Genomic DNA, 15,868 nt, shown 5'->3' on the forward strand with positions numbered 1-15,868 from the left:
TAATAAAGTAAGTTAGCTACAGAACAATCCATTCTGCCCCCTGAATCCTCCCTTTGGCTGCAAGTTGTTACGTTATTCTTCATTTCCTATCCTGATCTGCTGGATAGGTTTTTGTGGATGCTCTTAAAACTTGTACAACGTTCCAACACTGAGATGTCTGTACTTGGGCTGATTTTCCATCTGTTTTTGATGGAAGATTGGGTTTCTGACTAAATGAAATATCTCACAAAAGTATCTTCTTTCTGCAGAAAACTTCTGTTTTTCTCAAAAAAACCCACCACCCACACACCTGAAAACTGATTTTTTTTTCAGTTTCCATCCAAAAAAACAAAAAATTCCCATTCAGAAATGCTGCTGTAATGCTTCATGCTCCCATTATTCTCTACGGGCTGGGTCTCCCAGCCAGATCATATGTCTATGGCCAGTGACTCCACTGAGGCACTGTGATAGCTCAGTAAGAGGGAAGACTGTGGTTTTCCATGGGAGACATAATCCAGCCTGGGAGTCTAGCCCATAGAGGAAAGCAGGAGCAGGAAGAGGAAGCACCATGAAGGCATTTCTGAATCTAAATTTTTGGTTTTAAACTGGAAGGTTTTGGCCAAAAATGTTCAACTTTTGATTTTTCACCAAAAACTCCACATTTTCCTTGGAAAATGAGACAAAAGTGATTTTTTGGGGGGTGGGTGAGGAGTGTTTTTTTTGTTTTCTAACTAGATCTAGTCTGTACCAGTGGCAGCTGGCATGGTAGAGACAGGTTGTACCAGTAGCAACTGAAATGATTGCTGCATACAGTGTGTACATGGAATTAAATTAGGATACCCAGTTCTGCATTTGGGTCCCAAAGTGACAATTTGGAACCTAGAATTAGGGATAGTTTAAGAGCCCCAAATGAAGTATCTTAGGGTTTGAGTTGAAGGGTACTGTATCTGTCTAAGGGATTATTATTATTAGTGTTGGACAGTAACCTCAAATCTGAACACCTTTGAATTCTGGGGAAAATCTGAACAGGACTTGGATCCAGATTTGAACATGACAGCTGGCTCCTACCTCTGTGCTGGGCCAGACCAAAACCTAGATACATATCCCAGCACTCAAACTATGGACAAAGTTCCCATTCAAATCTGAACTTCACAGATTTTAATCATCCTCAGGACTGAATAGTTGTGCTTTGAACTTCATCGGTTACATAGGAAAAGAGTCAGGTTATAAAAACTTTATAATGAAAACACAGGCTATTAACGGCAGTGATGTTACAGGATGAATTAGGGAAAGAAAACCAGGACGCAAGATGGCAGCCAAATATCTAAAAGCACTTTGAGGAATAGGCTCAATCAGGGTGCTCACAGTCTTACCTTTTTATGGCTTTGTAGCAAATGATGACAACTACAAAGAGGAACACTAGTGTGGTGCAGCATACTGCAATGATTATAACCAGGCCTGGCCACCAGGTTTCTTCAGTGGGGCAAAAGGTAGACTTGGGAGCTGTAAAAGATAATGTGAAAAACATACATGAGTTCCCCCGATAAGTAGTTTGTAATCAGATAGGCTTCATTCACCCTGAATATATAACTGCACCAGGACCTGAGACATGTACATAGAGGTTATTTCACATCTGGGACCAGTTTTCTGAGCAGTAAACTCTACTTGCTGTGTACTGGATGAATATTGCTTGAGAACCACATGGTGCAGCAAGTCATCAAGTGCTGGCCACAGTTCTTTGTGTTGCTCCATCATCCACCACATAGCATTCAGATACAAGGGGAAAGGCACAGCTCTGCTGCCAGAGAGCAATGTCTTTTCTCTTGGTGATTGCCCATCTATGGCAGGATCAGTTTTAGTTTTATAGGGAAACATCATGCTGATAAGTTCAGGCTTTTAAACAAAATTAGAAAAGGTTTATCTGGGAGAAGTAGCAATACCTACAATCAGGGATGGAGCTGCTATCATATTAACCTTGGATAGAGGATGGTGAATTCGTTTAAAAGAACGCAGGAATTGTATTACAGTTACTAATAACTTTTGGAGGACTTTACTCAATTTTTTTTCTACTGTACTGTCACTTTTTTAACACATTTAATTAATATCCATTAATTGATGTAGTGCTTATGAAAATGTAAATTAAAAGAAGAAAAGTGTATTGATTTCCAAGGGCTAGATTGTGCCCGTAGGCACTGCCCACAGCAAGGAGTAAACTGCACCAGGAGTAATCATGGGAGACATTTAACTCAGAGATAAAGCTCTGCGGTACATTCATTTCCCTTGTGGCTGGAGAGGATAGCAACATGCTGAAGGTCTATAGATGGGCTTGGCAGAATTTGATTTTTTTTTAAAAATAATTTTGTCAGACATCAGTGTTTATTTTTAAGCATTTTTTTTCAATTTTTATCAATGTAAATTTTCACAATGGCACAAAATTGTGGGTTTTAATCATTGTTTCTGATTTTTATCAATTTAAATTGTTCACAGTTATGGGAAATTATGGGCATGTTAGACAATAACTGTTTAATTATAGTAGATGTTGAGATTCAAAAAATCAAAACATTGTGGTCATTAAAACACAAATTGTCAACATCACATGTCAAAATATCCAAGTAAATATCCTTAAAACAAACTCTAAATTCCCAAATAGCCTTTTTCTTATTTTTCCAATCTGAAAATTTCAACCATTATCAATGGAAATATTTTTCCGACGGTTGGTGATATGGTGAAATCTGTTTTTACTGACATCTACTGATAAAAGTGTAATCCTTCAAACTATCTATAGGGCAGCAAATTATGAAATTAGGATTGGATATTTTTCTAAACGATCTGCTCTAGAAATTATTTTGGGGAAGTTTTATGGCTTGTGCTAGACAGGAGGTCAGACAAGATGTTCACAGTTGTCCTTTCTGGCTTTGGAAGCTATGTATCTATGACATCACCTGTGCCAACACAGCTGGGACTAGGAAGAGACCAGTGAACTCCTTGCACTTGTGACCTGACCAAGATTATAATTCATTTGTCCATAAATAAATATTAGCAGTGCATCAGTCAATGGGAACATCTAGGTTTCCGTTGTTCAGTTAAATAACAAAACGTAGCACCAGACACTTCTTAATGTCTTTTGAACATGCTGATTTGATCTGGTGCATTTCACTCTCTGAGCCTAATATTATATCAGCCACTGACATTTTACAAATGTGACTCAAACTCTTCCCTCAAAACTTTTGTGATCAGATTCTTTTGTAATGACATGATCTGTAGGACAGCTGGGCACATTCATCCTAAGAGGGCTGCAGAGAGATTCGTAAGAAAGCCACTATGTGTAACAGAGAAATCAAAATGATAAAGTCAGCCTGGAAATCAAAGAAATGGTAAATCAAAGAAATCAAAATAATAAAGTCAGGCTGGTAACTCTACTGGTCAGTTCATCAACTGGTGCCACTGAGGAAGTGCTACCCTTACCACAGACAACAGATCTCCATTAATATTAATGCATAAAATTAATGGAGATCTGTTGTCTGTGGTAAGGGTAGCACTTCCTCAGTGGCATCAGTTGATGAAATACTTCACAAACATTAACTGTGAGATAAGTGAATATCATCTCTGTTTAACAGAAGAGAAAACTCAGATTTTTCTCCTCAGTTTAAGAAACTTGAAGAGCCCAGGGTTCCCAGCTCCCAGCCCAGCACTGAGTCTACTATATCATGCATCTTTCAATTTATGTCCTCAGCAGTTGAATTTCTATTTTATTACCATAAATTCTATGGAACTAGTTCTCACTAAGCAGTGAACATGGGAGTTGTTTGTGTCATGAGATGGGGTGGAAGTAAGCTTAAAATATTTTAAAACTATTTTTAATATTATTTATTATTTTATTGCACCCCAAAGTGGACTGGGCATTTCAAAGGAGACATTGCAAGGTCTCAGCCTGAAGGAGCTTACAATCTAAGGGCCCCATTCTGCCACCACTGTGCAGTGCTTGCTGACGTGAGTAGCCCCACAAAACTCAGTAAATGCTACACAACATGAAAAAGGGGGGCAGGATTTGGTTTTTAGACGTGACATGATGAGTGAGAGTAACAAATAATATGGAGAGGGGATCCAGCAATATGAAAATGTGGTAACAAGGCTTAGCCAAGTGCCCATCCAACACACACATCTTGGTGGTTCCACTCTAGTATTATTAATATAGAAAAATACAGAAGATGAAATGAGATAGTGAATATTACTGCCAACACTGTGAATCATCATCTTCATATATTTATCAATGATAAGAACCATAGGAATTGCCATAATGGAGAAGACCGCTGGTTCATCTAGTCAGATTCCCTTTCTATGACAGTGGCCAGCCCCAGATGATTCAGAGCAACATGCAAGAAACCCTGCAGGACATCCACAAAAGAAAGCTTCTTCCTAGTCTCTATTAGTTAGAGGTCAATTTATGCCCTGAGGCATGAGAGTTTATATCCCTTCCAAAATTCTTTGGATTTTATTTTTTTAATCCTTACTATTACAATTCTGTTTCTCTTTAGAAATGACCAATCTTTTTCTGCTAAGCTCTTGGCCACAATGGTATTGTCTGTCTAGATTAGGTATTTATATGACTCCTGTTACTGTAGCATCTAAGCACCTCACAATCTTTAATGTATTTATCCTCACTACAACCTTGTAAGGTAGAGCAGTACTCTGATCCCCAAGTAACTTGCCCAAGATCACACAAAGTCTCTGGTGGAGCAGGGAATTGAATCCAGGTCTCCAGGGTCCAAGACTAGTGTCCTACTCATCATTCCTCAGGCTGTCACAGGCTAACTGCATGTTGTTGTGTGAAAAAGTATTTAATCAGTTTTGAATTTGCCACCTTTCAATTTCATTGAATGTCTCATTCCCTTCTCTTATTATGAGGAATGCTGAATAGAAATTCCTGATCTACCTTCTCACCTAAGTTTCCTCCAGGCGATCAAAGGCTGTGCAGATGAGGAGAGGCGCCTCTCCCTCAGCCCCAGTTCTAGCTCTGGAGCTGCGGCGGCCTGAGAGAGGCATCTCTCCCCCGGCCCTGGGCTGCTGCTGTGAGACACGGCTGGCAGGAGTCTTCTCTCCCTGCTGCAGCCCTGGGGCAGCCTGCACCCCAAACCTCTCATCCCCAGCCCCACCCCAGAGCCCACACCTCCTCCCGCACCCCAACCCCTCATTCCTGGCCCCACCCCAGAACCTGCACCCCCAGCCAGAGCCCTCACCCCCCTCACCTCAACCCACTGCCTAGCCCTGAGCCCCATCCCACACTCCCAACCCCTTGGCCCCACCCCCACCCCAAATCACCTGCATATTGGTGCACATAACAAAATTCATTCTGCACATGGATGTAAAAAATGAGAGAGAACATTCATTATTTTGTATCTCTTTATCATGGCGCCCTCTTATTTGTCTCCTTCCTAAGGTAAGCAGTCCCAATCTTTACAGTGTCTCTTCATGACAGAGTTATTTTCCATGTCTCTAATCATTCTCATTGTTCATTTCTGAATGGCCTTTGCTGTTTGTGCTATATCCTTTTTGAGATGGGGTGAACAGAACTGAACGCAGCATTCCAGATGAGAACATGCTTATTGATTCATGTAATTACACTGTACTGTTTTCACTATTATTCTGCATCTCATTCCTTATGTGTTTGAGGTTTTTGTTTGAGGAAAGGTCTTCATTGAGCAAAGGTCTTTTTTCTGAGCTGTTACAGTTAGTTTAGAACCCAGTAAGGTATATGATTACTTCAAATTATTGCTACCTAATTCCTACCAGCACTTTCAAATTAATCATAAAAATAAGCAATGGCTATTATTTGAACTCACATATGTTTTATTTTGTCATTAAAAGAATCAGTGAGCCAGATGCTGTTCTCACACTGGTGCATGTGTGAAAAGACTCCGTGGGACTCAGTACAGTCTCTTCACATTTACACCGCTCTAACTGGGAGCTGAATCTGGCCAAATATTAGAGGTAGTCTGAACAAAAACTTGGAGCCGAATACCCTAAAACTGCGAGAAAGGTGCCTGAGTAGGATCCCATAGGGCACGTCTACACAGTGAGCTGCAGCCCGCAGCAGTGAGTCTTGGAGCCCGGGTCAACAGACTTGGGCTTCTGCTACCACGCTAACAATAGCTGCAAAGATGTTGAGGCTCTGGCTGGAGCTCAGGCAGTGAAACCGAGGGAGAGGGGTGAACTCCAGCCTGAGTTGCAGCACCTACACAGCTATCTTTAGTGCAGCAGCTTGAGCCCCCATGAGCCCAAGTTGGGCCGCCTGGACTCTGTGACTTGCTGCCATGGCTTGACACTCGTTGTGTAGACGTACCCATATTGGTCTCACGCTGATGGAACCCCATTAACTACAGGAGAATTTATGGGCCTGATTCTCCTCTCATATCATTTTACATTAAATCAGAATCAGGATCCTAACTTTGTTGGTCCCAAAAGCTCAGGTCCAAAGACCTGAAAGTTTGGAACTGAATCTGCATCTGGACTTTGTGGCTCAGGCTCATCTCTAATTAATATTACACTCAAAATCTCCGCAGTATCCTTGACTCTTAAGTGGACAGAGAATCACTTTCAATTATATAAAGTGGCTCAGTCCTATTATCCAGAATTAGCTAAAACACACATTGCTGTAGGTCTTGCCATTCACCAATGCAAAATAAGTCAAGAAACTTGTGATACTCTCCCAAGTTGTATTCTATCATTCTGCACATTGGACCTGATTCTCCTCATAGTCCCAACAGTGTGAATTAGTCATTGGAGTCATACCGGTGTGAAAGAGGAACCAGACCCATCATCTGTGGGTTGGATCATCAGCTGTGAATGACAACTGCCTTAGTCATTCAAACCACAAATCATCAGTTGGAAAGTGCCCACCCAGCACTCTGGGGTGGGGTGGGGTGCTGCATGCTGTGCACCTGGCACTATGGGGTTGCGGGGGGTGGGGGAGGGGTGTGCACTGCCCGCTCAGGGCTGTGAGGCTGGAGGTGCTCAGGCAGCCCAGGTTTGGGGGGAGGGGGACCTCTGGGCTTCGGCGGGGGAGGGAAGAGGGAGGGGAGGGGCCTCAGGTGGAAGTGGCGGGCTGGGCCGGGGGCTAGCCTCCCCGTGCCCGTGGTTCACCCAGGGGTACAGGCAAACAAGTTGTGTTTCAATATAGTCAATTGTAAAGTCACACATCTAGGAACAAAGAATATAAGTCATACCTACAGGATGGCGGGCTCTACCTTGGGAAGCAGTGACTACAAGAAGGATGTGGAGAAATTGGAAAGAGTCCAGCGGAGGGCAACAAAAATGATTAGGGGACTGGAACACATGACTTATGAGGAGAGGCTGAGGGAGCTGGGATTGTTTAGTCTGCAGAAGAGAAGAATGAGGGGGGATTTGATAGCTGCTTTCAACTACCTGAAAGGGGGTTCCAAAGAGGATGGCTCTAGACTGTTCTCAGTGGTAGCAGATGACAGAACAAGGAGTAATGGTCTCAAGTTGCAGTGGGGGAGGTTTAGGTTGGATATTAGGAAAACCTTTTTCACTAGGAGGGTGGTGAAACACTGGAATGAGTTACCTAGGGAGGTGGTGGAATCTCCTTCCCTAGAAGTTTTTAAGGTCAGGCTTGCCAAAGCCCTGGCTGGGATGATTTAGTGGGGATTGGTCCTGCTTGGAGCAGGGGGCTGGACTAAATGAGCTCCTGAGGTCCCTTCCAACCCTGATATTCTATGATTCTACGATTCTATGACTCTTGACTTGGGGGTCATGATGGATAATCATCTGAACATGAGATCCCAGTGCAAAGCTGTGGCTAAAAGGGTTAACATGATCCCTAGATGGATAAACAGGAATATCGAGTAGGAGTAGGGAGGTTATATTACCTCTGTATCTGGCACGGATGTAATGGCTACTGGAATACTATGTCCAGTTGCGTGACCACAATTCAAGAAAGATATTGAAAACTTAGAGAGGGTTCAGAGAAGAGTCTTGAGAATTATTAAAGGAATAGAAAACATGCCTTATAGGGAGAGATTCAAGGAATTCCATCTGTTTAGCTTAGCAAAGAGAAGATTAAGGAGTAATTTGATCACAGTCTATAAGTACCTACATTGGAACAAGACATTTTTAAGAGGACGTGTCCAATTTATCAGATGAAGGTATAATAAAATCCAGTGGGTGGAAGGTGAAGCTAGATGAACTCAGACTAGAAATAAGACAGAAATGTTTAACAGTGAGGGTAGTTAACCTTTGGAACAACTTGCCATGGCTTCTCCATCACTGGAAATTTTTAAACCAAGATTGGGTGTTTTTCTAAAATATATGCTTTAGTTCAACCATAGCTATAGGACTTGAAGCAGGAATTAATTCAATGAAGTCCTGTGGCCTGTGGTCACACTAGCTCAAGGGTGGGCAAACTTTTTGGCCCGAGAGCCACATCTGGGTATGGAAATTGTATGGTGGGCCATGAATGCTCATGAAATTGGGGTTTGGGGGGGGGCGGGAGGGCTCCAGCTGGGGGGGCAGCCTCTGGGGTGGGCCTGGGGATGAGGGTTTGGGAGTGCAGGAGGGTGCTCCGGGCTGGGACCAAAGGGTTCGGAGGGGAGGGGGGGATCAGGGCTGGGGCAGGGAGTTGGGGCATGGGAGGGGGTCAGGCTCCAGGTGGCACTTATCTTAAGCAGCTCCCAGAAACAGTGGCATGTGCCCCAACTCCAGCTCCTACATGGAGGTGCGGCCAGGCGGGTCTGCGCACTGCCCTGTCCGTAGGCACCACCCCTGCGGTTCCCAGCCAATGGGAGCTGTGGAGGGCGGCGCTTGGGGTGGGGGCAGCATGTAGAGCCCCCTGGCCGCCCCTATGCATAGGAGCCGGAGGAGGCGATGTGCTGCTGCTTCCAGGAGCCATGCGGAGTGGGGCAAGACCCCGACCCAACTCCCCGGCTGGAGCGGGGCCAACCCCAGACCCTGCTTCCTGGTGGGAGCTTGAGAGCCAGATTAAAATGTCTGGAGGGCCGGATGTGGCCCTTGGGCCATAGTTTGCCAACCTCTTCACTAGATGATAACAAAGGTCCCTTATGGCTTTAAAATCTATGAATCTATGAAATACAAAGTATTATTAGGTTTATTCTTCATGGCCAAATTCTGTTCTCAGTTACAGCAGCATAAATCCAAAGTAAACACACTGACTCAGTGGTATTACCTCAGATTTACATTGGTGTAACTGGATCGGGCCTTATGAAAACAAGCTTATAAAAATAAGTACAATTAGATCAAAGGAACTGTGCAAAATAGTTCACTGTCAGAAAAAGCACACACAAGTTCTTTGCTTGATCAAATTATCCTTGCAACTCCTTTTGTAGATCACTGCAAGGAAACGTTCCAAGCCTCAGCTCCAGTTCTAATTTTATACTCCCAGCCAGTGAGTATTTGTATTCATTTGGCTGCCACCAAAAATTAACACACCATGGAAGAATAACCCAGCTACAAAATGTTAGTATGAATGGTCAGTCTCAAACTCTTCTATGATTATTAGAAGTTGCAGGTTGTCTTTGGAAAGGAAATTTCCACAGAATCACCATGAAGTTTCAATTTTTACTTAACAAACCTCAGAGTTGATTTATGACCTCAAATCCTTCCTAAACAGCTAGGACCAGAAAGTCCCACCACAGCATTGGAACAGTTTGTAGACGTGTCTTCTGGGTCAGAGTTAAAGTCATAGTGTATGAGGTAAATTGTTACATGCCAATACTGTCCCTAATGGAATGTAGGTAGTTGTGAGGCTAACGGAATATTTATAAAAATTACCCTGACTGGTCATTACTATGCTTTATAATGCTTAGATTTTGTAACTCTAATGCTCCTGTTATTTGTTTTGCATGAGGGTTACTATAAGCTAATTATGTTTGAGTGTGGGAATGTACACTAAATGTGAATGTAATGTAATCAAACTTTATGGAGAGAAGGAATACTATGTTCCCTGCGATGCAGAGGAGTACATGACTTTGAAGCTGTGCTCCATTCCAGGACTGCACAACTGTCATCAGTCTACTCATATACTAGACTAATGGAGGCAGTCACAGAATCAGAACACTGCTTATTCTCTGCCTGTCCGTTCTATTGCTCATGTTCTGAGGACACACCTATCCCAATAAAACAAAAGATGGGTCTGATCCTGAAAACAGATCCACATACCCAAACATCATGCCCACACAGAGTCCCATGAGATGCTCTCAGGACTACAGGTGTGAGCATATGGATCTTTTTACAGGATCAGACCCAAACAACTGGCAGGTGTGCACTGACATGATGTATAAAGGATGAATGTAGCCTCTTTTACCTCTTTACAACAAAAATGACTCCATGCCTTAAAGAGGAAGAATGCTTTCAGTGTAAATCAGAACTGATTGTTGTTTTAGTCTTGCTTTTATTTTGCTCTCACAGAAAAGTCAAGAGTGCTAGAATAGTCATCTCCAAGGAATATTTGCATATTTTTAGCAGTGTACATTCACTATGGGCTGAATCATACAGTCTTTATGCCTGCAGAACTCCTATTGCCTGAGTAAGGATGGCCAGGTTTGGTCATATGCTTTCAATTAATATGCTTTGAATTATACTATGTATATTTTGTTTAAAAGGCACTTTCATTTGCCTCTAAGGAACTGGAACATTTTCTTAGGCAAGTTGGAACTGAAAGGACCTGGTGTGGGATGATTTAGTTGGGGATTGGTCCTGCTTTGAGCAGGGGGTTGGACTAGATGACCTCCTGAGGTCCCTTCCAACCCTGATATTCTATGATATTCTATGATTCTATGATTTCCCCATTGCCAATACAGAGCAGGGGTTTGAAATCCCTTGTTGGTTTTTCTGCCGTATTGCCAAATAGCCTTGGTCAATTCACATAATCTGTCTGTTCCTTGGTATCCCTGTCTGTGAAGTGGGGATAAACAGTACCTTACAACAGGGATTGTCTGAATGTGATGGACTGAAGGTCAGATAACTGATGAATGCGATAATTGAGGGAGTTTTAAATATGATTGACAGATCCTGACGTGTCAGAATCTATGAGCCTGAGTCAAATCACAGGGATGTTAGGAGAAGTGATGTACAGAAAGGTGGATTTTGAACACTGAAATTCGGGACTGTTCTGAGTGGGGGGGGAAGGGAGTTGGTTCATCTCATGATAGTGAAATGGAACAACTGTGAAAGTGGAATCCTGGTTTGAATTCAGAACGCCCTTTCCCAACCTAAAATTTGGGGAGGGGAAGGGAGTTTGTGTCCTTAGATTTAGCTCTGGCTCGTCATACCCCCATCTTGTATTCCACAGGGGTGTTCGAACTAAAGATATGACAGAGCCACAACATTCAGATCTGATGTTTGGGGAAGTTTAAGAGGTCAGGGACAAAGGGTCCAGGGTTCTAGTTTAGACTTCTCTCTAATTGTGAGGGTTATTTATAAAGCACAACTTCGATTCTGACAAAATGAGCCATATGAGTGCAAAATAACGTGTATAAATACATAGACACCAACAACAATACCCGTCCCTTGAAATACAATGATGAGTTTAGCCCATACTGTACATGGTCAAAGCCTTAAACTCTGTATCATCTTGACCTCAGATTTACTAATGGATATGCATTGTGGTTCCATCACTAATGCAGCTCTCTACATAATTTACAAAATATTGGCAGGCTGACACTGCTGCTCAGTAAGAACAATTTAGAATCCTAGTGAGTGTCCATATCTTCTCAAGTCTGAATTACTGTCATTTTTTTACTTTGTGTATCTTCTGATCATATTAGCTCAAGGATTCTGTTTATCTAGAATGTCACAATTCATATCTTTACAGGTGTGCCAGGCTGGCTCAGTGAATCAGTCTCTCTCTAAACTCCTTACACTGGCTTCCTATAAAGTTTAGTCTTGAACAGGTTGGAAGAACTTCCACTGACTTTCAGATCCTTGAATAGACATAGGCCAGCATATATAAATGATGCCTTCTCATCATACACTCTTATGTACTCAGTAAAACTATGGTCAATTGGTTATTTAATCTGACCAGATTATAATCTCATGACAGTGGATGCCATACTTCTCTGTTAAATTGCTCTTTGTTGCACTTTTCTGTTAATTTGCACTTCCTATTACCTTTCAAAATGTTCAAGCCATGCTGGCATTTAAAACTAGTTTAAAGGAACAACATTTGCTAATGTTTATACCTGTTTAATTGCTGATCATTTTATAGGGTTGCACTCTTAACCAGCTGCATGGTGATTGGGTGGTCCCATTTGTATATGTGCAGCAGACTGCACCAACCAGATGTGTGCACACCATTTTGCATGTGTGCAAATCCCACATATCTGCATACAAATTGTTCATTTGTCTACCCAGCTGTCCTGTTGGCAGAGGTATGAAAGTTGCATACACAAAACTGGTCTCATGAAATCAGAAACCAGAGCAGCAAATGTCAGCCTTAGTGTTTATCCTATGGTTTCCTGACACACTTTCCAAATTTCTGCTCCCAGTTTGTTTGTTTTTCGCTACATTGCACATCTGCTGTAATTCCGTATATGTGAATGGGATTACTCTGATGTATGCTGATGTGAATGAATACCGAACTTGCCCTGGTGGTGTTATATTTAATAAAACTGGGGTGAGATCAGGATTAAATTGTAAGAGCCTGAACCATGGAGTGCAATGGAAAGACTCCCATTGATTTAAGTGGGCTTTGGGATCTAGGTCCTATAAATGTAATTTGTTGATGTAAGAAAGCACAAAAGAGAAGGAGAACTGCCCTGGGTAAGTGTTTACAATTCAAATTCTGCTGTTAAAAAAGCTGAATTCAGGACCAAGTCCGATTCTCATTTATACTTATGGTATAAAGTGATACAGAGGCACTGTTTCCAGGGGCAACACATGGGGCGGGCATGCAGGGTCACGTGGCTCCCCAGATTTCTGCCAGGGTTTGCCGGCTGGGCTCCCTCCCTATGTGGTAGCTCCTGGAGCTGGCAAGCTGCATGCTGTGGTGGTGGGGAGAGGCAGCAGCAAACAGCTGGGAGCTGCAGGGAGGGGCTACTGAGGGTAAGGGGAAGGGCATTCCTGGGGTGTGTGATTCAAGCTGTTGGGGGGCAAACCTTTAAATCGTGCCCCACCACTATCAGCAGGTACCAGTCATCTCTGGCTGCTGCTCCAGTGCAGCTGTGCTGCAGTAGCGTTTCCCTGTAGACACTCCCTATGCCAAAAGGAGGGGTTCTCCTGTTGGTGTTGATAATCTACCTCCCTGAGAGGTGGTAGCTAGCACTGTCTACATTGTGGTTAGATTGGTATAGCTATGTCTCTCGCTCCCCTGAGAGAAGTAGTTATACTGATGTAAATTCCTAGTGTCGACGAGGCCTTAGACTGCTGCATACCACTCGAGCAGTATAAAATAGCCTTAAGTAGGCCTCGGTAAATTAGCCTAGGTATAAATGAGAGTTAGGCCCCGAGTGTCTAAGAATAAAAGGCCTGATCCTCAGCTGGTGTAAACTGGCATAGCTCCATTAAGCCATACTGACTTATATCAGCTGAGGATCAGACCCAGAATATTTCATATTTCCATCTGTGGTGTATAAACATTTGCAGAACTGGTTCCAAGGTGCAAAGTTCAGCTCTGGATCTAAACCTGAACTTCCTCGAAGTTCTGGGCTGTTCAGATTCAGGTTTTTTATTTGGATTTATTTAACCTCTTGTAATAATGGCAATGTTATAATATATTCTGTGACTCAATGTTAGCTCAAGAGTCCTTGAGTTGTTTATTGTATTTTGTTATATGGAAACATTTAGAAATGTGGTTGGAAAGTTAATGTAATAAGAATATGTAGTATGTATCCAGATTTGCTGTTACAGAGAAAGTCAGCCAACACGGGGGAAAAAAAAGTTTCACAAAGTGCACTGGAATGAAATTTGTTGCAATTATAGATCTTCAAGTGTTACTTTTTAAAATAATGTGTGACAGCAGGAATATTACCCATGTTTTGCTTTAGAACCCATGAGCCTAAACTGTTTAGTTCATAAAATCTCACATTCCTTTCAAAGAAGGATTATACTGGGCTAAATCAAAGCTCAAGTAAACATTCACTTCCAAACCGAAAGCAGGCCATGGAAAACAATGCTAAAACTTTTCAAAATATACATATATATCTATATGTTTTAAGGCTAACCTCCTCCAAACACACACAAACAGAGTGGACTCCATTGTTCCTTCAACAAACAAATAAAAAGCCTATTAAACTTAGAGTTAAGTGTGCTCATTGAGGGGAACACCCCCCCCCCCCATTGTGTGTGTGTGTATCCAACTACTGTCAATAGTTTTGTAGCTTCTGTGTCATTCTGAATGACTCCAGAGTATTTAGTAAGGTTTTGTCCTACCTACAGTACATTTGAGAGGTACTTTCTCTTTCTCCTTTTTTTAATTTTTCTTTTCTTGCCAAAAGTGTTTTTATGTGGGCTGAAAAGTTGAAGAAAAATATTTCAAATATAAGCATTTAAATATACGTTTAAGATTATCCATTTTTAAGATACGAGTAATAAAATATTAATGGTTGTGCTTCAGGGTCTCTCTGGCAGGTCCAGGATGTCACCTCATCAACTTCGCTTCACAGTTCTTTCCCCCTTAGAATTCATCAGGCGACACTTGATCTGCTGAGAGAGACATGCAGAATCACCTCAGACTGAATACTAAAGGTGATGCTGATAATGGCACAAAGTTCTCAGCCAGGTTTGTTAGATTCCAATCCTCTTCACAGCCTGGCAGGTGACTGCCCTTGGATACAATTTGCAAATGGCAATAATAACCCATAGTATTTCTCTTCAAACCATTTTGAAAACACTGGCTAATTAATCCTAATGATATTAGTATGAGGCAGATAGTATCAATCCCCATTTTACATATGGGGAAACTGAGGGAAGAGATATTTAAATGACAAGTCTGAGTTCAAAAGGGGAGTGAGTGGAAGTCAGGACTATGGGGTGTCAAGAGTCAGGATTAGATCTCTTCTGTTCCTAGTGTTCAGCTTACCGTTCTCACTCTAAGAAACAGAATCATAGCAAAAGACAGCTCTGAATACTACAATAATATTAAAGGATGCCTCAAGGGCAATGGGCTCAATAAAATATGAAATTTTTGAAAGACCTTTGACTGCAAGAGAATCTGCTCCCCTGAATCAAATGATAAAATATCCCCAATACAGAGAGATTGGCAAGTTGTGCAGACAAAAGACAGAATTCAAACAAAAAGCCATTCTTGAGTGTCTGTCATTATTAACATGAAGGACTGATTTGATGCGCCTGGCACAGGAATATAAAGTAGGTTTGGATGTAAGGGTGAATAAAAGACAATAAAATAAAAGTCCACACCAGACAGGTTCATATACACTGAACCATGTCCAAACATCATGGCAAGGATTTCGGCAATTGTGAATCCTCAACATCATAGTGTCATAACTCTTCTCCACTTGAGCCCACTCCCCAAGATTATATGATCAAGAACGTAGCAGTTGGGGAAGCAGCCAGCCCAGAGGAATCCTGCAAACCAGAAATATCACCATGCCATCAACATCCTGCCAGCTGTGCTCATCTCTGGGGTATGGATGCTACTGGGTGAGCTTAGCAAGAAACAGGTTCAGATAAAATAAGAAGCAAACTACACTTGTCCCAAAATTAGAACCCAACCAAAACCAAACTGTTGTGAGATTCAAAAAAGTTCATTTTTCTTTCTTTACTTTATCACACACCTCTGAACTTTCTGTAGATTTGGACTGAAGCCAAATCAGAAATCCCATGAGATAGACTATTCATACTATATATCCAACCCAACCATAGCCAGGAAGTAGCGGCAAGTTCACCAGAAAGTCTGCCC

The 15,868-nt window shown here is 42.1% G+C and overlaps 1 protein-coding gene across 1 annotated transcript in view; it reads right to left on the reverse strand.

Moving 5' to 3' along the window:
• The window catches only part of PRIMA1 (proline rich membrane anchor 1), a 78,347-nt gene that overhangs the window by 24,257 nt on the left and 38,222 nt on the right, over nucleotides 1-15,868 (reverse strand). Inside the window, exon 3 of the mRNA XM_077820413.1 lies at nucleotides 1,353-1,482. Within this exon, the coding sequence (XP_077676539.1) occupies nucleotides 1,353-1,482 (130 nt within the window). The remainder of the gene's footprint in view (nucleotides 1-1,352; nucleotides 1,483-15,868) is intronic.

Source organism: Eretmochelys imbricata, chromosome 6, assembly GCF_965152235.1.
Source record: "Eretmochelys imbricata isolate rEreImb1 chromosome 6, rEreImb1.hap1, whole genome shotgun sequence".
Taxonomy (NCBI): Eukaryota; Metazoa; Chordata; order Testudines; family Cheloniidae; genus Eretmochelys; species Eretmochelys imbricata.